This window comes from Takifugu rubripes, chromosome 6, assembly GCF_901000725.2.
Source record: "Takifugu rubripes chromosome 6, fTakRub1.2, whole genome shotgun sequence".
Lineage (NCBI taxonomy): Eukaryota > Metazoa > Chordata > Actinopteri > Tetraodontiformes > Tetraodontidae > Takifugu > Takifugu rubripes.
The window spans coordinates 2,710,739-2,732,066 of NC_042290.1; the positions used below are offsets into that span (position 1 = coordinate 2,710,739).

At 41.7% G+C, this 21,328-nt stretch overlaps 1 protein-coding gene across 4 annotated transcripts; it reads left to right on the plus strand.

Annotated features, from left to right (window-relative positions):
• Window positions 1-1,242: 1,242 nt before the first annotated feature.
• Window positions 1,243-21,109, plus strand: ehmt1b (euchromatic histone-lysine N-methyltransferase 1b). 4 transcript variants are annotated; one of them, XM_029837695.1, is made up of 27 exons: window positions 7,135-7,157; window positions 7,261-7,306; window positions 7,494-7,569; window positions 7,643-8,139; window positions 12,682-12,895; window positions 13,014-13,162; window positions 13,640-13,774; window positions 13,889-13,960; window positions 14,063-14,162; window positions 14,412-14,549; window positions 14,760-15,037; window positions 15,445-15,677; window positions 15,794-15,997; window positions 16,074-16,156; window positions 16,276-16,382; window positions 16,535-16,657; window positions 16,813-16,914; window positions 17,204-17,308; window positions 17,385-17,539; window positions 17,656-17,823; window positions 17,937-18,081; window positions 18,164-18,241; window positions 18,366-18,481; window positions 18,636-18,722; window positions 19,308-19,386; window positions 19,529-19,704; window positions 19,879-21,109. In XM_029837695.1, exons 1-27 carry the CDS (start codon window positions 7,150-7,152, stop codon window positions 20,066-20,068), a joined length of 3,864 nt encoding a protein of 1,287 aa, XP_029693555.1. In that variant the 5' UTR covers window positions 7,135-7,149; the 3' UTR covers window positions 20,069-21,109. The 4 variants fall into 4 exon arrangements, with proteins under 4 accessions (XP_011602759.1, XP_011602760.2, XP_011602758.1 ...); XM_011604457.2 differs by lacking the exons at window positions 7,135-7,157; window positions 7,261-7,306 and adding an exon at window positions 1,243-1,285; XM_011604458.2 differs by lacking the exons at window positions 7,135-7,157; window positions 7,261-7,306 and adding an exon at window positions 4,274-4,809.
• The last annotated feature ends 219 nt before the right edge of the window (window positions 21,110-21,328 follow it).

Below are 21,328 nucleotides of genomic sequence, written 5' to 3' on the forward strand. Positions count from 1 at the left end.
ACCTCTATTGGCCAGTGTAAATGTTGCAGCTTTGCATTATCAGTTCACAGTACGTTTCATTTAATATCCACGAAGTTTGAAAACACAGCTGTAGATGGATGTTGACGTAGGAGTGAAAAAAGAGAGTCCATGAACAGAGAATTACAAATAAAGTCAAATTTGGTAAATAAATAAATGTCTCAGTTGTAAATGAGTCTGGAAGATCACCAAAACTTAATGATGTCTTCCTTTGTCTATTAACAATTTTTGAAACGTTCATTAAAACCCATGAGTTTTGGAGTTATTTTGTTCGTAATCAAACTGATAAAGGCATCTGTCACATAAACTCCTTGACGAAGGTGAAAACTGTAGTTTGCATGTAGTTTGTCTATGGAAAAAACAAACACAAAACAAATATAAACAACTTGTTTCTCTAACTTGATCAGCATTTTCCACCTTCCACTGTATATTATCTGTATCTGCTGGAGTCTGTAGGTTTTTTTCAGGGCAAAAACTATTCAAAACATTATTAAAGTACATGGTTGGGTCACAAGCATCATCCTAGTCTTCTTTATTCAAAAATATTTAAAAAAAATTTGGGCACATTAATTTTTTAAAAATTAGAGAGTATTGAGCAATATAAAGTCAAGATGAGGTGAAAGCCTCCCACTTTGTTTTTCTTCCCCACAATGACAATGTTTCAAGTTTCAAGTTGGTCATTAGCTGGGGGTCTCTAATAGTGAACAGAAATTGATGATCATCATGCTGTCTGACGTTTCTATATTTTTAAACACCAATTTTGGAAACAGTCTTTTAAAAATGAAATGTTTTAAGGACTACTGCAACAGCGCATTGACTCTGGTGGGAGCCATGGTTACCATCAGCGTTTCATCTCACACTCCACTTCAGAGGTCCTATCTCAGTTATTAATTTAGTAAAAGTATTGCCATATTAGTTTTAAAAATACGAAGCATTTGTTTAATTTTTTTCCCCATCTGTACTTGACTGACATCTGAAAATGGCATTGAATAGCAGACGTGAGCTTGAGAAATGAGGATGGGGGACTTGTATTCCGTACTTTTTGCATTACATACACACATATTTTGGTGTTTTCGTATTTCTAAATTACATTGACGCGTCTGTCAATGACAATCTGATCATTTCTGCCATGTGATTTTGATGAACTCCATGTTTTTGACTCGCTCTGCCAACTGTGGCTCTACGCCGCCTAAAAATCAATAAATGTGACGCAAGCGTAGGTGGGCGGAGTTTACGTCCAGGCACCATGGCTTCGGTTGCACCCGAGGTGAGTGTGAGAGCTCTATCTATGCCGAGCTTGTTCTAGTTTCACGTTGATTTCCGGCCAGTTGCGAAGCTATTTCGCCTCGACAGTCAGAAACACCCCGTTAAACGGTCGAATTATCGGCGTCGCTGTGTCTTTATGACGCGAATTCCCCGCTGCTGTTCCACAGTGCCTTGCTTTTGTGCTGAACTGGAGGGTAATTGAATGTGCAGGAAGATGCTGCGCCCCGGAACATGAATGTTTCATTCGTGCGGGTTGCGGGCTCTGCTCCGTAATTTGTTTATTCATGGTGCAGCCCTAAGTCACTGTCCTGCTTCTTTCCAGTTTAGCGCATTAAATTAGACTAATGATAAATATGATTGCGATTCATTCAACATCTTTACGCAGTTTAGCCGAGTTGTGTGCCACCGGCTTACTGGTGGCTAATTTGGACGCTGGTGTTTAGCTAGCTGCTAGCAGACAGTGCATACTTTCTTTAAATCTACGCGACTAATTCTCTCACTAGACTGAATCAAGATAGTCGTGGCTCAGTAATTCGTTTCAAAACGCTTGTTCTCAGTGGGTTTATCGTTTCTTTTGTTATTTCTTGAGATCTTTTAGCTATACTGTAAGTGATGCAGGCAAATGAAGGCAGCTGGTACTCAAAACCTCCCACTGTAAACATTTGACAGTCGCACTTAAACCGACTTTTGATGCTCTTTTTGTTCAATCATTTATTGGGTATTCGTTGGAAGTTTTCTGTCCAACAAGAGGGGTTTCAGCCTCATTTAGGAGTGTGAGCCGTGCGTTCTTGTCTTTTTTAGAGATACGGTATGTAGTGTAGCTCAACAGGGGTCGCCCTAAAAGCGTTGGGTTCTCCAGTCGTTCTGTAAAGTTTACATATGTAATGTTGACATGTATCATGACTGTCCGAAGCCTGAACGAAGTCAGCCCTGGTGTCTCGTAACACATACCCCGGTTACTCTTAAAAATGGCACAACCATTTTTGACGCCTGTGCTGTTTTTCCTGCAGGTGGTTTTGCACAGTGTTGACATAAATTAATGGTTAATTGTGCTCTTTATTTGCAAAAGTACAATGCACTGTTTGAATTGGGATTTGACTGAATTAGAATGTGATGGAAATGTGCATATTCCAACAACATGAAAAGCGAGTAGAATGACAATTACAAGGGGTAATAGGTGGCATTTTGTATGCTTGAATTGTGAATAGTTCATCCACTTAAATAAGTTGTAAAGTTGCATGTAATGCACAGCTGTATATGCATCCTGGCTTCTACCGTGTTCACTGCTGTCCACGGTTACACGTCTTATTTGTGGACCATTGTCGACTGTGCTCCTGACTTACCAGACTTGCTTCCATTGATGTATAGATTACAGGCTAATGGGTCTCTGGGTTGAACTGATAGTGCTTTTAGATGTCTGAGGCACAGCCGGGGTTTAGTGTCAAATATTGCTTTTCTAAAGGCGAAGGAACGTGTCTTTTTAAAAGAAATCGATATGCCCAGCACTGCCCTGCCCACCAAATGTTGGGGATTTGGGAATTTATAAGACTCCCTCCCCGCAATTTATGAATAATCCAATGTTCAGGAAATTATACATTAATTTTTATGGGTGTGATCTGAATATGTAATTTGAATAGACCACCTGTCGTCATAAAAGAAAGAAAACATGTATAATTTTAGAAATCTTTCAAGCTAAAATGCTATTGTCATTTATTGGGTAAATATCAACCTGGATAAACTTATTAGCCCTTGTTCAAGTATATTTTGAAAAATAATCTTTAATATATTGTCTCTGGTTTGCACAGTGAAATTCTCTGAGAAGGAATTAATCAACAATAGCATATAACCATCTACCATACAAGCTTTTTTCTAGGATTGCAAGTAAATAACTACATTTTTTCAGCTTTATAACAAAACATTAACAACATAAACATAAATAAACACTGTAACAACAGTAATGTTTTGATATAATAACTTCTTTACGAATCAGTAATCTCATTATTCAGCAGCACTGACACATAAATGGTGGTCAGTGAGTGGTGGTCTGATTAATTTGTTTAGCACCTTGTTAACATGCTTTAAAGCACACACATTTAAACCTGAAACCCTGCAAAATCAAAATGGAAAAATAAAATGCCCATGTGTATTTTAAAGGAGGAGATCTAGTCTGTTAGTATTGCCTACTTCCTGGGGGGTGGGGGGGTTGGAAAATTGAGGTTCTTAACTTCTGTGAGAATTTATGCCCTTTGGATGTCTTGAATTTTTCAGGATGAGAATATGTCAACATTGTTGCCACCATTACTGTACGCATACACTCGTTACTGGGCTTCAGCTGAAGAATTCTTTTGGGGTCCACGCTAACGGTGACTTCACTTGTGTTCAACCCTCTTCGTCAAGTGGCTGTGCTTTTGTGATGCTTCCTGCTCTTTTGTAACACAGATGTACCAGTTCGACATTACAGTGTGTGTTTAATTGTCTTACAATGAACAGTGTGAATATTGCTTGAACTAGTTTGAGGTTTAAAATGTGCATTGATAGATTTATGAATCAGATACGTAGGGATAATTGCTTCAGCCCTCATTCAATCTTCAGTTTGTTTTTAGTTACAACATGAAGCACGACCATGTCTTTAACACAAATTCTAGGCTAGTGATATGCCAGAATCCATCTGCAGGTGGTCAGGATGGCTCTGTGATACCCCATGAGCAAGTTTAATGTGCAGATTATGTTTTGGAGCCATAGTATTGGTGTAATTGGTATCAATTCTGAATTCAATTCTTACATTTTCAATTAGTTGCTACAAGTGTCACTAAATTTTGCTTTTGTTGGTCACTCTACACAACCTGGGGAAATTCTCTGCCCTTGAATTATCTGTCGGTACAGAGATTACAGCAGTGACTTGCATAGTGGTGATCTGGAACAGATTGGTCCCTCAACTACAACTCCAATTGCACTCAGAGCATTGAGGAGGAACAGGCCAGTTGTGTTTCCATCTCCAAGACCCTCTATGTAAGGGGGTTAATATTCAGTGGTTGGATGCAGCGGCAGCGTTATCATTGAAGCCCTCGACCGTCACCTTCTCTCAGATATGGCGTGGCGGCTGCTCACCTTGGCTGTGATGATGGTCACCTTTACTGTATAACAGCAAAAGGGAGCAATGATCAAGGGAAGGATGTAATGCTACACACCTGAAGTATCCGGTAGAAAATGGCCAAGCAAAGTAAGACTACACGTGTGTTTGTGGTGATGGATCTGTTCCATTGGATTGAAATGGATTGGTCTTCGTTTTTACTGTCTGAGCATGCTCTGTAGAAAACCTTTGGAAAGAGCACCGGCAGAGGGAGCCACTATGTCACATGACCACTGAGGTGAATGTGCATGCAGAGAAAGAAGAGGAAAAGAGGAACAATCTGTTCGACACGTTCTTTCTCTCTCTATCCTCCCTCTCTTTCTCTCCCTCACACACTCTCCCTCACCCACTCTGACGCCTTCTTCTTCTCAATAGAGGCCATGAGAAGAAAGCAGGTATGGAGCTTCCTGGAGACAAACAGAGGAATAGACATGCTAGCTTTTAATTCACCACTCTTGGGTAAATGGCTAGGTCTGTATCTCAGGAGATGCATGGTTTTTCCTTCTCAGTTCTGTCATACTGAAGTTGCAATCATCTGATTTAAGCCTCCTGCTGAGTGATGTTGTTTCAAGGTTTTCCAGATGTATTTTCAAAGCACCTGCTGCTGGTTGTATTGCTGCTTGGCCAGCCTTTATTCCAGAAAATCTGCTGGACTGATGTTTAATGTTTGGGGAGCAGTACTCCATCATATTCATTTAGAAGTGCTGTGGTGGATCCTGCTGACCTAAAGGGTTCCTCATTGATTTGCACATCAGCGTTGTCAGGAGCACTCATAGGAGGCAAAGCAGACGTGGCTCGATACATAATGATAAGTCTACTGACTTGAAGATCTGGAAATCTCCGGTCCAGCCTCCTTTCCACTGATTTTGTCTTGACCCCTCCTGCGTGGGCCCCTCTTGGTTCATTTATAATGAGGGCTGTGGTGACTGGATCTGTCGCCCGCTCAGGAATTTACCGGAACAGGAGAATACAGAGGCGGCCTATCAATCCAAAGGCTCACAAGAGGCTGCAGTGTGCATACTCTCATGTTCAGCTGCACCTGTTTGGAGTCTTTCGACCAGCTATAATTTATCAATTTACTCTACATCTCAAAAGATTTTGATAGATCATTAATCCTATTGAATCAAAGTACAGATTCTTAGAAAATGCTCCTTTATTCTATCTGATGTAAAGATGTAAAGATGAGACTCTTGGTTTGAGAAAAGAGGTCACTTGAGGAAGTGACAAGAATTGTCTCTAATAGCAGGCTGTTGTTAGCGCGTCTCATCTTTAGGCCAGCAGCGTTTGTATTGGTTTTTCTATTTTAAGAATATTTTTACATGTCTTTTTCGCACACGCCTTTCTTGAGCAATACTTAAAATAATAAAATGATTAACCTATTCATCTTTGTCACTGAGGGACGGTCGATACCATTGTTCTGTTCATGTTATGCTAAGTGGGTGTGTCACCTGACGTAGCTGGTAGTATAAAGGCTTTTATTTGTGTTTTCTTTGGCATCTAATCCTAACCTCTATGTTTTCCAAAGGCACCTTCATTTTAATGGTGTAGAGTAGTACTAACGTGCAGCTCTTTTGACCGTCCCAGTTTCTCAAGGTGTTGTCAGTGCAAAATGATTGGTGCATTATAATATTTCAACACGATCTTTTAAAAGATCGAAAAGATATTTTTGAAGAGCTAACTTGCAGTTTCACCTAAGGTTCCTTTGGGAATGCATACCAAAATAGCCATAGCCAAATTTGTGGTGGGCTCTACTGTTCTATCGCTAGGGCACCTCTCCAGGTTCCTGATCAGCACTCAGATTGTAGCCTCTCCTTCAGAAGTGTCTTCTGCTCTGTCCAGATCCCCATTCACAGGTCTCCCACACCCCATGTTCCCCCATCTAGTGGAAAAGAGCTGTAATGGCCATACACTGCCAGTAAATAATCTGGTTGCGAAATGGCGGAGATCTGCAGACTGCCTTCTCTGCCTCCCCTCCCCCCTCCTTTCGGTCTCCAGCTTTCAGGTTCCAATTTCCAACACTAGGGGGAGGAATGAGGCCGGTTTTGTAATATTCCTTATTTAATAGCAACAAAAGAAAGAAGGAAGGAAGGAGTCTCTTGGTTGTCTTGACCATCATATGCTCTCTAAATTCCTTTAGATCGTGTAATTCAGAGGACTGTTCCAAACCTGGTGTTCTTTGGGATGTACCAAGCGATCGTGCTGTCAGGCTGCTTCTCGGCCCACTTGTTGTTTGACAAGGTTGAGGCACTAGCAGTGATCAGTTTTACCAAAGCGTCCCTAAGGTTTGGTTCTGTTTGCACACAGGTTGTAGCATGCATCTTAAAATTAGAGGATGTATAGATGTGATTGTTCATAACCACTCCTGTTGGAAGCCGGCCTTTTTGCTGCTCATTAGTTTAGAAGTCCTGTTCTTGGCAGTCTTTATTCAGGAGTCATGTGAAGTTGAAGAGATCACAGCACGAGGCTTCACTAGGACTATTCGGCTGCACTTCAGAGGCAAAACGAAGTAGCAACGTATCTTAGATGTTTGATCATTAAAGAACCGTATGAAGACTGTTCTGATCATCAGCTTTGGGTTATTTTCTGAGGGGGAGCGCTGCCCAGGAGTGTTGGCTGTTGAAGCTCTCCCGTCTGTGTAGAGGCAGACAGCGGGCGGTGGAGCTCTTTTTGAAGCTCCCCCAGCTAATCTAGTTCTCTAATTGTTGGCTAAAGAACCGAAAAGGGGAATAGAGACAATGAAACTGTATGTATTTGCCCTCTTTCTTTTGGCTTGAGTATTTTTTGGAATGTTGATTTGTCAGATGCAAACTGAAACAGCTGCTGCCATTTTCAACCTTTTCACACAGTTGGAAGCAGGATTATTTTTTAATCGACCAACTGTCACCTCGGTCTGTAAGGAATATTGGCTTTATATTTTGACTTGCATGTTACCCACCACCGTGTTAGTTTACAACAATTGCCAAAAAGCTGAGCGTTTTTAAAAATATTTTCAATATCTCGACATACTTTTATCATTTAAAAAAGTTCAAGTATGTTTTTTTTTCTGACTTGCAAATACACTTTTTTTCCCTCCCACTAGCCTGCTGGTCTAGCAAAGGGCAGCGTGGATATGGGTGCCTCCACACACAATCTTGATCCAGAACAGGAGAAGCCAGGTATCACCATCTTAAATGAATGCACATGGCACCAGTGATTGTCTTTAAATTAAATGTGCTTTTTCCTTCATAGGAGACAAAGAAGCAAGGCATGTGTCATCCCCTCCTGCAGAGGCACTGCTGAACGGAACAGAATGTGATGACATCGGACATGAGATCCCAAACGATAGCTCTGAAACAAACAAGACTTTGCTACTGGTGAACGAGAATGGCGCAGTAGACACAGAGCCACCGCACGGTTCAGTTACTGGAAGCAATGGATTGATTCTTACAAAGCTGCCCCAGGAAGGCGACTCCACAGCAACAACTGTTATGGGAGTTACACCCCACAGGACTAACTGGTCGCCCTCGGGCTCAGCAGCAGGGGGACATATGGCCAATCACATCTCTGGGTGTGCACAGAGTTCAGGCGCACGACAGACTGACCATGGCACGGGGAATTCGTCGGGACAAGGGGCACCAGACACTAATAACTGCACATCATTGTCCCCTGCAACGACTCGAGCAACAATAACAGTACACAGAGCACGAAAGACCATGTCCAGACCTGCTGTGAGCCCAGCACAAAAGGTGATACATCAGTGTGGGGCATTGTGGGCAATTCCATAGTATTCTCTTATCCTGATTATTGCTGTCTATGTCCGCAGCGTGGTTAAAATCCAGTCATTTAATACATCACAGAAGTAGCCCGTACGTCTCATAATCTGCTTCTTGAGCAGCTCTTACTGGGTTTTGTTTCCATCAAAGTGTCAGGACCTACAGTACATTAAAAATCCAATTCCAATTTTATGAAACATTTGATCAAATTTCGATCATGTTTTTAAATAAAATTGAAATACAATTCATATATGCCAACTAATCTACTTGCTGCAACTAATCACCTAGAGCAAGAAGTGGTAGAAGGTGCTGTAGACTGTTGGCCAGAAGCCTATTTTTAATACTATGTTTTTTTTCCGGGTAAACGATAAAAGTCCCTCTGGTAGAGGAGGATCAAGAATCCCAACATTTGCAAAAAAAAATATGTAAACCCTTTGGAATTACCTAAATTGGTCAAACAATGTGATCTGACCTTGAAGATCACCAAAATAGACAAACCCTGTCTACTTAAACTACTATTATACAAACAATTAAATGTTTTTATTGACATAGCATGACATCCACAGTGGATGTTGGAAAAAGTATGTGAACCTGGATTCAAAGCCTATTTGCCTTACACAAAACAGCTTTCAGAAGACCTACAAAGTGAAATAATTGACCTCCACAAAGCTGGAAAGAGAGTCTTTAAACGGAGAAAGTATCCACACTGTTGCTACTCTCCCTAAGCATGGTGATTCTGTAAAGATGACTCCTAGAGTACAGCAGAAAGCACTCAAAAAGGTAGAGAAGAATCCCAGAGCATCAGCTAAAGCCTTACAGACTTATTTACAAACATCTCTGTTGACAAATTAGTAAAGTAAACCATGAAACGAGAATGCAACTAATTGGAGGAAGCCACTGTGGTCTGACCATTCCTTCAGGTTTGAAGCTAGCAGATGAAACCCAAATTTAGTTGTTTGGAAGGAACTTAGGATGCCTTCGTGGTGGGGGAAAAACCCACAGAAATTTACACAGCGCACCAATATTAAAACCTCGTCCTGACTGTGACGTATGGTGGCATCATCATCTGGGGCAGCTTTGGTGCCCCGGGGGCAAGTTCATCAAGACAAGGAGACCATCTGTCCACCAACGGGCATGGGTAGTGCCACACAGCAACGATCCAAAGCACATAAGTAAATAAACGTCAAAATGGCTTCAATGGATGACAGTTTGCCTCCTGGAATAACTCAGTCCCCCCCCCTTCCTTGGGCGGTTTACACCACACATCACAAGAATGTTGCTGAAGGGAATCAGTTAACTTAAAGGGAAATTCCAAAATTCTGCCTGACCATGGGGCAAGTCTGATCCAACACTAGAAAAGATGTTTGGTTGAGCTGATTGCTGCCAATAGAGGGCAACCAAACAGTCATTAAATCCAAAGGTTCACATACATTTTCCCATCCTGCACTATCATTGTTGACACGTTGTGCTCAATTGAAACGTATAAGTATGTGGTGCATTAGTTTAAAAAGACTGTTGGTTTATTATTGGGTCTTAGATGAAAATCAGAACATTTTTATTCCAAAGGCTTAACATACTTTTTCTTGTAACTGTATGTAGCTTCATGTGCAGTCAGTGCATATCATGAGTCTCAGACTTTTGCTGCATTGTCATGTATGCTAGTTAATTTGAATTACCTACCATCCAGGTAATAGTGGCTAAATGCTTCCATTCAGAATATCAGTTTACCCAATATCCGTCTAAATGAGAGGAAATTCTTCAAACAACAATTTTCCCAGGTCTAAAGTCTTGGCAGTGCATTCTGTTCTGGTGTCCTTCTGCCAGGTTGCTGTTGTTGGTCATCTTATCAGGTCCCCTTTTGCTTTCTGATAAGCCCCAATAAGTCAAAAGGCCATTAAATAGGTCTATTAACTCATGGCTGGTGGCTATTTTGGTGGCAAGGGTAGAGCAGTGGCCTCTATAACTGTGTCATGAGCCTTGCTTCAGCACTTTATGCTGCTCTACTCACATAGTGCATTTCTGCACTTGTGCGTTGACTAGACTGACTAGTTCAAGTAAAGAGGACTTTATACGTTCAATAGCCACATGAACTGGGGCCAAATGAGGAACACCAAAGCTTGATTTTCCTGAGAGAGCAGAGGTAATCCTTCCTAAAACCTCTGATTGTGTCCAGCCTTGGTTAATGCACCCGTTCCTTGTCTTTTAGTTAAGTGTTGTGGCTTTTAATGGGCTCCTCTAATACAGGAAGTTTTAGCTCTATCAATATGGAATCTTTCACCAGCGAACTGGCCATTCATGCTGGGAATGCTTGAGGACATCCTAATTGGGAGTGACTCGGTTGAGCTCAAACAAAGTTTAAAGTTTGACCTCACTGTTCTCTCGTCCTTGATTGGCTTTCAGACTGTTCTCAAGGAATTCTGTTGAGACTTTATGCTGATGCCGGTCTCAAGTATCCCTTTTAAATCCAACATCTGTCTCCATGTGGGATGCCTTGTGTCCATCTGGTTGTGAGCTACTACTTTTAGAAGCACTACAATTGTCTCCAGCACTTTTCAGTCGGTTTATATAAGCAGCTTAAACGATCTCTGCTGGAAACTGGACTTTGGCATCTCATCAGATTGGGTTCCCTGGCCTAGTTTAGGTGCAACTTTAGTCCTCCTCTTTAACACTTGGTGGCGATATGTGTCTCTTCGTTGTTTGGTTAATATGGGCCAGGCAGCAGAACCACATTTCCAATAACAGAAAGTTGTATATATATGTTTTCTCATCTCATATGTAATATATGCTTTACTTATAGTGCATATAAGATCCACGCTACACCCCACTGGTCCTGTGTATTTTGAGAGGCGCACCGGAACGCAGTATTCTTGGTTGTTTTTGTTCTGGGGTCGTATGCCGGGGCGGCGGTTGTGGTGCATGGGCACATGCACTGTGTAGCATATATACATGCTGGAGCAAATTGATTTCTGTTTGCAATATGTGCTTTCCTGTATTACGTGCGTGGACAGGGATATCGACGATATCAGTCGGACTAAGGTGCTCACATGCACTTCAACTGGCTAGGTATGGTAGGATTGAGGCAGTAACTTGCAACGTAAACTTCCTGCTTGAATAATTTATGCAATGGACTAATTTATGCAATGCAGCTTTGTAGTAGTCAGAATATGGATGGAGTTAAGCCGCCTCCCCAGCTGAATTTGCAAAGTTTTACTTTGTTGTTCTTGGGCCTCACCGGTTGACCTTTTATGTCACACCACAATGATCCATAAAGAAGTTAGCCCGTGAATTAGCACCCACAGCTAAATCAACAGCAGTGATGTTTAGTGACGTGTAATGTTGGTAACCAGCACCAGAAGTCTCTGTCGCTCCAAAAAGAATTAGCCATGGTCGCTGAGGTTCCTACTGGTTGCTACCATGCACAGCAGGCTGCTCCCTGGGATGCTTCTGCTACCAGGTCAGCAAAATAGAAATCAAATATTGTGCAGATCGCACAGACCAGATTGGCATCCGCATGCACTCGTAAATCGACGTGCAACCAAGCTATGTGGGGTGTTATTTCGGGTGCCTTTGGACTTCAATGGCCTGTTTTAGTTGAGCTAATGCATCCACCTGCATTTCATGTACTCGGACTAACAGGAATCTGACTTGCAATCATGTAATTGAACTTATTGTTGCTAAGGGGCTCCTATAACTCCTTGAATCAAGGGAATTTGTGGACTTCTGAAGTCCTTGCTTTGTGTTTCAATGTCCTTACCTATTTTAATTATCGTAGTGTGTCCAGGCATTGTACTATCTCTAAGACCTTAATCTTTCTGTCTTGGGAAAGACCAGCGGTTCCTTCTGTGCTGATGTCAAGGATGCTTCCCATTTTCTCGAGCTCCATGCCGATAGTTTCCTACTCTTTCTTGTGACAGGACTGGCCCCCCATTTAAAGGCTTTCACCCGTCACTCCTCCATTTTGCTTCTGATTCTGGCAGCTTAGCCTCAGTTCTCATGCCTTTTGGTCACTTCCTTTCTGGTTGTGATCTGTTGGGAGCACTCACAGACTTTGGACTGCAGGCTCATGATTTTCCTCCCTCTTTTTTCTGCCTTCAAGCTGTACTTGACTAATTTGGCATATGCTAAAGAAAGTCATGATTAAGGTCAGACCCCTCCACAAATTCTCTCAAATACTTTTACTGCCTTATTGGATCTTGAGGGCCGTCTCTGATCTTTGTCCAGTCACAGATTTGCTGATTTGTTTAATCTTGTGTTGTGTATAATATATGTTGATCTGTCCTCTAAATTAGAAACAAGCAAATTACACATTAATCAGGGTTCACTACTACTCCGACTTACATTAAACCAACTGTTTCCCTTTCCACTATGTTAAACTGGCACTTAATGAAGAGTATCACATCTAAAATTTGATTTAAGGATGACTATATTATAAAAAAAATCAAATAAATGTTTCCTTTGTAACCCAGACCTGCGTAACAAAGTACCAATGAATGCATATTTTTTTCTCACCTACAGCTGCTTAACAAGGAGTTGCGAGAAGCAAAGAGTGCCAAAATGAAGACGAATGTCACCCCAGACACACAGACATCCTCGCTGCAGTCCTCTCATCAGAACCATTTACCTCAAAGTTTACCAGATACGGCAGCTTCAGCACAAAAGGCTTCCTCAGCCTTACCAGGGGCTCCTTCAGCCGATGCTTCTCCTCCAGCCTCAGCTAAACCTCATCTAGGTGGACTGATCCCATAAACAACCTCAGAAAAATGTCCCATTATTATTTGATCAGTGTTGCGTAAAATTTGGGGGGGGGTTCCTTTTAAATATACCTTATTTTTTCTCTTGTGCTGCAGGCTCTATCTCAGGAGGGTTGTCAATGCGTAAGAAGAAAAGGAGAATGGGAACATACAGTCTAGTTCCGAAAAAGAAAACCAAAGTGCTTAGACAGAAGTCTGTGCTGGAAATATTTAAAGAACTACAACAGACTGCCACGAGTCCACAGGTCTGCTTCTCACATTTATTTAAAAATTAAATCTCACGCATAATAAGCCCTTACATTTTAGCATTCAAGTAAATCTTGAATTTAGGGTCATTTTGTTGCAAAATAAAAGGTGATTCTGAGGTGTAAAAGCTCTTTAATGCTATTGGAAAATAGCATTAAATTGCATTAGAACTATTAACACTAAGAACAGGCATTATTGCCAGTACCAAGTGATGAGTAATGATGATGATTGGGATGATTATTTTTAGTTTTTGTGAGAAATCTTACAGCTGACGATAGTCTTTCCATCTATTACCGGTTACTAGAAAAGCTATTACCATAGATCAATATGTTTCAGGATTAGAATGTGCAGCCAATAGCAAATAATGGGATAGTCATATAATTGAATGATTCATGACAAATATCTGGAGCCATATAAGAACCTTTCAGTGAAGCCGGAAACAAGAACAATGTAAACTTTACGCTTTTATTGTGCAGAGTGAAGCGGTGGTGAACATAAATGGGGAGAAGATTGAAAATGCATCAGACGAGGAAGAGTCTGAGGAGGTAGATTCTGAGGAAACGGAAGAACCCGTTAGTGCTGTAGAGGAAACATCTGAACCTATTTCTCAGGTTAGAACAGAGAACCCTTTTCTACATGCAACCCATTTTTTGAAAATGGGTCTTTTCCACCATAAAACTCACTCAGAGTGAGAGAATTATTCTCTGTTTCTGTTTGTGGTGAAGGAGGGAGAAGAGCAGGAGTCGGAACAGTCTGGAGACGGGGAGGCAGAGGAGGAGGGCACGGAGTCTGATTTGGTAGGAAGCAATATTGTTATTCAAGCCAATGGCGTTGACATTCAGCAGCTACCTTTTTTTCCTGCTTATCACCATATCTGAGAACAATTCTCTCCGCTTTAGAGCTCAGAGTCGAGTTTGAAGAAGAAATTAAAGAAGAAAACAAAAGCAGACAGTGCTTGGCTCAGGCCAAGGAAAAGAAAGAAAAGGATAAAGGCCAAAGGTGATTTTCACATTATTAATCCCTGTGCTGAGACTACAGCTGCTCACCTGAGCTCCATCACACAGAATCTCTCATGGTTTTCAACCTCAACTCCTCTTGAAAGATTGATGTTGTTTAAGATCAAAGAATTTTTCCATGACCTTTATTTCCAGAATCTAAAAAATAGAAATAGCGGAATAATAATGGAGTAATGGCTGATTTTAGGGTTGGGGTCTGGATTTTAAGACTATTGTTGATTTTTGTGCTCAGATTCAGAGGCAATGGATCAGTCGCAGCCTCCAGTTGGTGCACAGATAGACGAGAGCGGCGAATACACACACATTTCCTCAGCTGAGCCAGTTAACCTCAGTAAGAGCAAAGAGCTGTCGGAGCCCTCACAAATCAAAGGTGAGATTGACTTGAGAACATGCCCCATGCTCACTATTTCCCCCCTAATGAGGTTTCCACAGAAGTTCTGAGACCTTAGATGGTTATTATGGGTATTATTTCTCTTATCTACACGTTCCAGCTAGTCACTGATGTCAAAAAAACTGCTAATTAAGTGAATTAAATTGATCTTGGCATACATGTTCCAAGCACCTGCACTTCCTTTTTTAGAATCTTTGGACTCATCTATCGAGGAGGCTCAGGAACTTCCCCTGTGCAGCTGTCGCATGGAAACGCCAAAGAGCCGAGAGATCCTCACCCTGGCAGACAGGAAGTGCATGGCCACAGAGAGCATTGATGGACAGCTGATTCGCTGCCAAGGCGCCATATTGAAGCATGAAATGATGCGTCCATCCAATTCTGTTCAGCTGCTGGTCTTGTGCGAAGACCACCGCAATGGCATGGTGAAGCACCAGTGCTGCCCCGGCTGTGGCTTTTTCTGCAGGGCTGTAAGTACACACCTGACCTTTCAAGGGTCAGACTCGCATTGATCATGTGTACACAAGAGTAAAACTTTCTAATAAATACATTAGGAGGACGGTGTTATGACGGGGAGCACAGGGCTACTGTGAAAATAGTTGCTGCTGTCAAGTTACGTCCAGCAGATGGCGCTAACGGATGGGTTTTAAAATGGAATCACATTTTCACCAGTATCATGGAGAATTTGTGTCGGGACCGCTAATTAAACACAGAAGACAATAATTTTATCTCCGAAAGGGAGCTGCCACTAAGAGAATGTGAGGCGCGAAGCTTTCCTATAATTTTCTTTAGATCTTCAGTGAGTGTCAGTTTTTCTCGAGCAGGTAAATGTTGCGGGCAGTCATTTTAACAACTCTTCTTTTGTTTTTCTGGACAGGGAACCTTCATGGAGTGTCAACCAGACATCAGCATTTCCCATCGGTTCCATCGCGCTTGTGCCTCGGTGCTGAAAGGGCAGAGCTTTTGTCCTCACTGTGGCGAGGAGGCCAGCAAGGCGAAGGAGGTCACCATCGCTAAAGCTGATACCACCTCCACGGTCCCACCTGTGGTTGTCCACGGAGGCGCCACAGCTGCGGTTCCTGAGGGCCGTGCAGACACCACTACTGACATGTAAGCCATCTAACGTGGTCGGTCGTTGGTGTAATCATGAATCAAGTCCTACATTCTGGAAGTCTTCATCCACAGAGTTTCATGATCTGTAAATCTCTGTCTACATTTGTTCTCAGCTTATCGCAGTTGGCGGTGGACACTGAAGTCGGCAGCAAAGCAGAACACTTCCTGCCTGATCGACTCCACATCTCTCCTCTTCCTGGGTCGTCCAGCTTCACATTAGTGCCGCCCAGATCGGGAACCACAGAGCAAGCTCCAGTCCCTGCAGGCCCACCACGGGAGACTCTGGAGAGCATCCTGGTTGCTTTGGACACTGAAAAGTAAATTCTGGAAGCCATGTTCAGAATTTGTAAGGATAATAGTGGCTCATTTTTAATCCTTGTGCGCTTTCATCAGGCCGAAGAAACTGAGGTTTCATCCAAAGCAGCTTTACCACTCGGCCAAACAGGGGGAACTCAAAAAAGTCTTCCTCATGTTGGGTATAATCGCACATTTATGTCTCGTCACTCTTATCACTTTAGAGCTTCTAATTCCATCGTCTGGTTCCTGACACGGTTTTATTTCATGGTGAAATATCTTCATTCTCTTTACAATCCAGTCGATGGTATAGACCCAAACTTTAAAATGGAATCTCAAAACAAACGCACACCGCTCCATGCTGCAGCTGAAGGAGGACACAGCGACATCTGTCACATGCTTGTACAAGTGAGAGTACTTGTCATTGATTTTGTTTTGTTGTTTTTTTTTTTTGCTTAACCTTATTGAAAGAAAGCATTTATACTGTCCATATCTTACTGGGACTTTTCATGGGATTTTTATTTTTATATTTAAATATTCTTTTACATTCTCTTTATTAGGCTGGTGCAAACTTGGACATATGTGATGATGATCATAGGACACCACTGATGGAGGCCTGTGAGAACAACCACATGGCGACTGTGTTGTACCTGCTAAGAGCGGGAGCCAATGCCACACAAAAGGTAAACCTGAGGAAATGCCACTGGAATTTACTTGTCCCTTTGTTTATTTATTTATTTATTTTTATATATGAAATTAGCTGAACTCAGTAAACTCGAAGTTTTTAACTGCGTGTTGAGAATAATGTCGTTATGCCCACATTTTGTTCCGTTCTCAGGATGTTGAGGGGTTCACGTGTCTCCACCTAGCGGCAAAGTCTGGCCATTACGCAATCGTTGAGCACCTCCTCCTCACAGGACTGATCAACATCAACTGCCAGGTCAGTACAGTCGTTTCACATTTCAGGGGTTTGGCCCATCACTGATTTGAGGGATGAAGAGAACGTAATGTGGGGCTTTAAGTTTTACTCAGTTGTGTGCAGTTATTCTCCAAAATGCAACTTAAACTTCTGCTTACGCTTCATATTTAGTGTTCCTTCCTGTGGAATACATTGACAAAGCTTCCCATTAACAACAGTCTTGGCAAAGTTTTGATCGTATTTAGACTATATTGAGCTACGGTAATTATTTTGCACAGTTAACGGTGCCATTTATGTGATTGTGAATCAGGATGATGGAGGCTGGACCCCCATGATCTGGGCAACAGAATACAAACATGTGGACCAGGTGAAGCTGCTTCTGTCCAAAGGAGCTGACATCAGCATCAGGGACAAGGTCCGCCACAAAGCCTGTTCAGACTGTGTTTGACAGATTTTCCACAGTAATATATTGTTCTAATCTTTGGCACCAGGAGGAGAACATCTGCCTTCACTGGGCAGCATTCTCAGGCTGTGTGGACATTGCTGTGCTCCTCCTGGATGCCAACTGTGACATGCACGCAGTTAACATCCACGGAGACTCTCCTCTGCACATTGCTGCTCGGGAGAATCGTCTAGAATGTGTCACGTGAGTCAATGCCTTTAAAAAGTAAAGAATCATGTACATTTTAAGGGCTTTGTGCCCTTAAGAGAAATAAAAAGCCAAATAACTTATCCAAAATGAAAACAACCACGTTTCCACAGGCTTTTCCTAAGTCAAGGAGCTAATGTGTTTCTGAGGAACCGCGAGGGAGAGACTCCCCCAGACTGCTGCGGCCACAATTCAAAGGCCTGGGCAGTGCTGCAGGCCAGCAGGAAGGAGCGGGGCAGCAACAGCAGCATGGACAAAGCAGAGGAAAAAGTCCTCCACAGGTTGAACATGAGAGTCATCGTTGCAGAAAGAACTGCACCTTTTATTTCCATGACGTCACCTCGATCTTCATTTTGAGATCTCTGACAGTCTCTGTCATCTCCCATGCTCACAGTGACATAGCCCTGGGTCACGAAAGAGTCCCCATCCCCTGCGTTAACTCTGTGGACAGTGAACCTTATCCCGAGGGTTACAAATACATCCCTGAGAACTGCGTCACGTCCCCCATGAACATCGACAGGAACATTACTCACATGCAGGTCGGTCCCCCCCTGTTTTAACAGATATATTGACATTATGAAATACTGGGTCTAACCTTGTGTTGCTGCTCATGGCCTGCAGTACTGTGTGTGTAAGGAGAACTGTTCAACAAGTATCTGTATGTGTGGACAACTCAGCCTGCGCTGCTGGTATGACAAGGTGAGAGGGAAGGTCTTTATTAGCACGTCAGCCTTCATTTAACTGGATCCAGAACTATACAGCACACTGACGCAGCTGACCAGAAGCACAGGGATATACTTAATATTATTTTTCTCCTGTTTAGACTGGTCGACTGCTCCCTGAATTCTGCCGCGAGGAGCCACCTCTCATATTTGAGTGTAACCATGCGTGCTCTTGTTGGAGGACCTGTAAGAACAGAGTGGTGCAAAATGGACTCAGGTGCCTTTACTGTCATTTAGTTTGAATTCTGGAACAGATGAGCATGTGTTTGGAGTAACGATATCCAACGTTACTCAACTCTGCTGTTCATTTTTATATAATGGAGCCTGTGTTTACCAATCTCGTGTATCTCATCCTGTTTGTGTGTTTTCAGGACAAAGCTTCAGCTCTTCAGGACCAGTAAGAAGGGCTGGGGTGTCCGCGCACATCAAGACATACCACAGGGAACTTTTGTGTGCGAGTAAGTTCCACTTTCTTCTTCTATAGTATTTTTATCAGATAAAATGTCTTTAATCGGGTCTCTTATCTTTCTGTGTGGAAATTAATACATCATTTAAAAAAATGTCCAGATTAGTCATATGAAACTTTTAATTTCTGAGTACTTTTCAAGGTAAAATTTCTCCGATACTGTTCATTGGAGTTGAAATAGTTAAAACAATCCTAATGATGCACACTCAGCTCTTTATGTCTGGAATTGGTTTGTATTATTTCCAAAGTTGAAGCTTTATTCAGCAGATTTACAAGTATTCAAAGCAAATTTTGGTGGTGAAACAGGCGAGAAGGCTCAAGCTGCATTCAACAATAAGAAATATAGGCGTTAAGGAATTAAACATCATGTATTTACGAGGGAAATACAATTTTTTTAGTAATGAGTTTTTCATTCTTGCCAAAATCTAATGAATCATTCTGCTCTTTTTGGAGTAATTTCTCTATTGGAATAAATTCCAGCGGACTATCTTACAAGTGCAGTATGTTTGAATTAAACCTGTTAATTCCATCAGCATTAAGCTCATCAGCTTCTGACAATTAATCCTACTTCAAACAGGTACGTAGGTGAAATAATCTCTGAAGCGGAAGCAGAGATGAGGCAGAATGATGCGTACCTCTTCAGCCTGGATGACAAGGTAATCCACATGTTGAGAGGGAAAAACTGCTGAAAAAGATGAAAACCACTCACTTTTGAGATTTGATCTCGCACATTTCTGCTCTTGACTTTTCACTCGTAGCATATTTTCTAAATCGTCTTGCATTTATCCTCCCTCACAGCCTCAAGATCTCTACTGCATTGATGCCCGTTTCTATGGAAACATCAGTCGCTTCCTTAATCACATGTGTGAGCCCAACTTGTTTGCCTGCCGAGTGTTCACAACGCACCAGGACCTTCGATTTCCACACATCGCCTTTTTTGCTAGTGAAAACATCAAGGCTGGAGAAGAGCTTGGGTATTTATGTTATATAATTATAATAATTCACTCTTGGGTTGTCATAGTTTTTCTGTTTAACATACAAGTTAAATACAAAAGTTTAGTTGGTTTATTGGTTTCTACAATATGCGATTAGAAATTCGATTTACCATTAAATAGTTTCCATAACCAATTCTTCTGTTGATTTCTCAGGTTCGACTATGGCAGCCACTTCTGGGAAGTCAAAAGCAAGGTGTTCAACTGTGAATGCGGCTCTTCTAAATGTAGATACTCATCAGCAGCTATGGCGACGCTGCAGGCAGACAGCACCCCAGAGGATCAGCAGCAGCCCAGTGCGTCTCCTGACACCAGCTCCTCCAACAGCCCCTCCAGTCCTCCCTAAAACTCTCCTCATGTTTACTTTCACTACATGTTAATGACTAAGGGACACGCAACACCTGTTTTTATCCTGCCTGAACTTTTATTAGTCATCTCGTACTATCTCTGCTCATTAAAAACATTCAAGAAATGAAGCAAACGCACAAACCCCAAAAGAACTTGCCGTTTTCAACATGAACACCAGGGGGCGGCAACTGCCGCCACATCAGAGAGACAATAGATCTGTCTTCACATTTACACGTAAAAGGAAGGTAAAAGGTGCATTATGTTGTTTGAAAATTGTCAGTTCATATTATTAAAAGGCTTCTATTGAAGAATCATAAATATGTTGAGGCTATGTTGTCTTTTGCAAAGACAACAGCAGCACGTCTGTACTTCTCTTGTTTGGCCACTGGGGTCACATCAACCATTCCAAAAATAACAGAATTTTAAAACCACGTTGCCACTTTTTGTCACTTCTTCCTTGTTACGGTATATAAACAATCGCCCGAGATCTGCTAGTTTATAATGTATCCAATGAAACAATGTAAAGACAGCAGCGCTACAGGAGCCTTTTTGGCCAGTGCAGATCTGTAACGCAAAGATGAACCATTTTGTTTTGGAATTGAGGTGTTTTGTAGTTTGCATAAATTGGATGATCTGCAGCTTCTGTCAGATATTTTGCCAGTTAATTGAAACGGCTTAAACACAAACAAGAAAATGGTGCTGACAAAGGTTTTTACTTTTGTTTTCATTTTTATTACTGAAGTGAACATAGTTTGTAAAATAAGAGAACATTTTAAGTTTTTTTATGTTATATTTTAAGTCCCATTTTCTAATTGTAGTGATTGTAGCTAGGTTGTCTTTACTTGTGTTCCAGAACCTGCTCATGGAAGACAATGCCTCTTTTTTAAATGTTTGTTAGTGAAGCAGTGCGCTTGATGAAAGGTATAAATGGAAAAAAGTTCGAAAAATGCACTTCCATTCTGTTCTGTTACATATTTCTCGATCACCATTCGTCTAATTGGTTGTATGTTTTTCAATAAATTTACTACTATTGCATTTATTCCCATGATTTTCTTGATTTTTTTCCTTTGCTCCTTCAGCTCGACAGTCATAAAATGTCACAACACACATAATAAAGCCTGAAACTAAATACATTTATCTCTGTGAATCTTTAAAGTGTATTCCTCTGTAAATGAGTGAACCTGCACAGGAAACATATCCAGCAAACCTTTTTTGCAAAGTTAGATGTTATAATAATTATAATGTTATAATGATGGAC

Coding starts and splice junctions, on each gene's coding strand:
- ehmt1b (XM_011604458.2), top strand. CDS start 4,657: ATGTGCATGCAGAGAAAGAAGAGGAAAAGAGGAACAATCTGTTCGACA. Junction 16,915..17,203: donor TGATCAACATCAACTGCCAG/GTCAGTACAGTC, acceptor ATTGTGAATCAG/GATGATGGAGGCTGGACCCC. Junction 18,242..18,365: donor TGCGCTGCTGGTATGACAAG/GTGAGAGGGAAG, acceptor TCTCCTGTTTAG/ACTGGTCGACTGCTCCCTGA.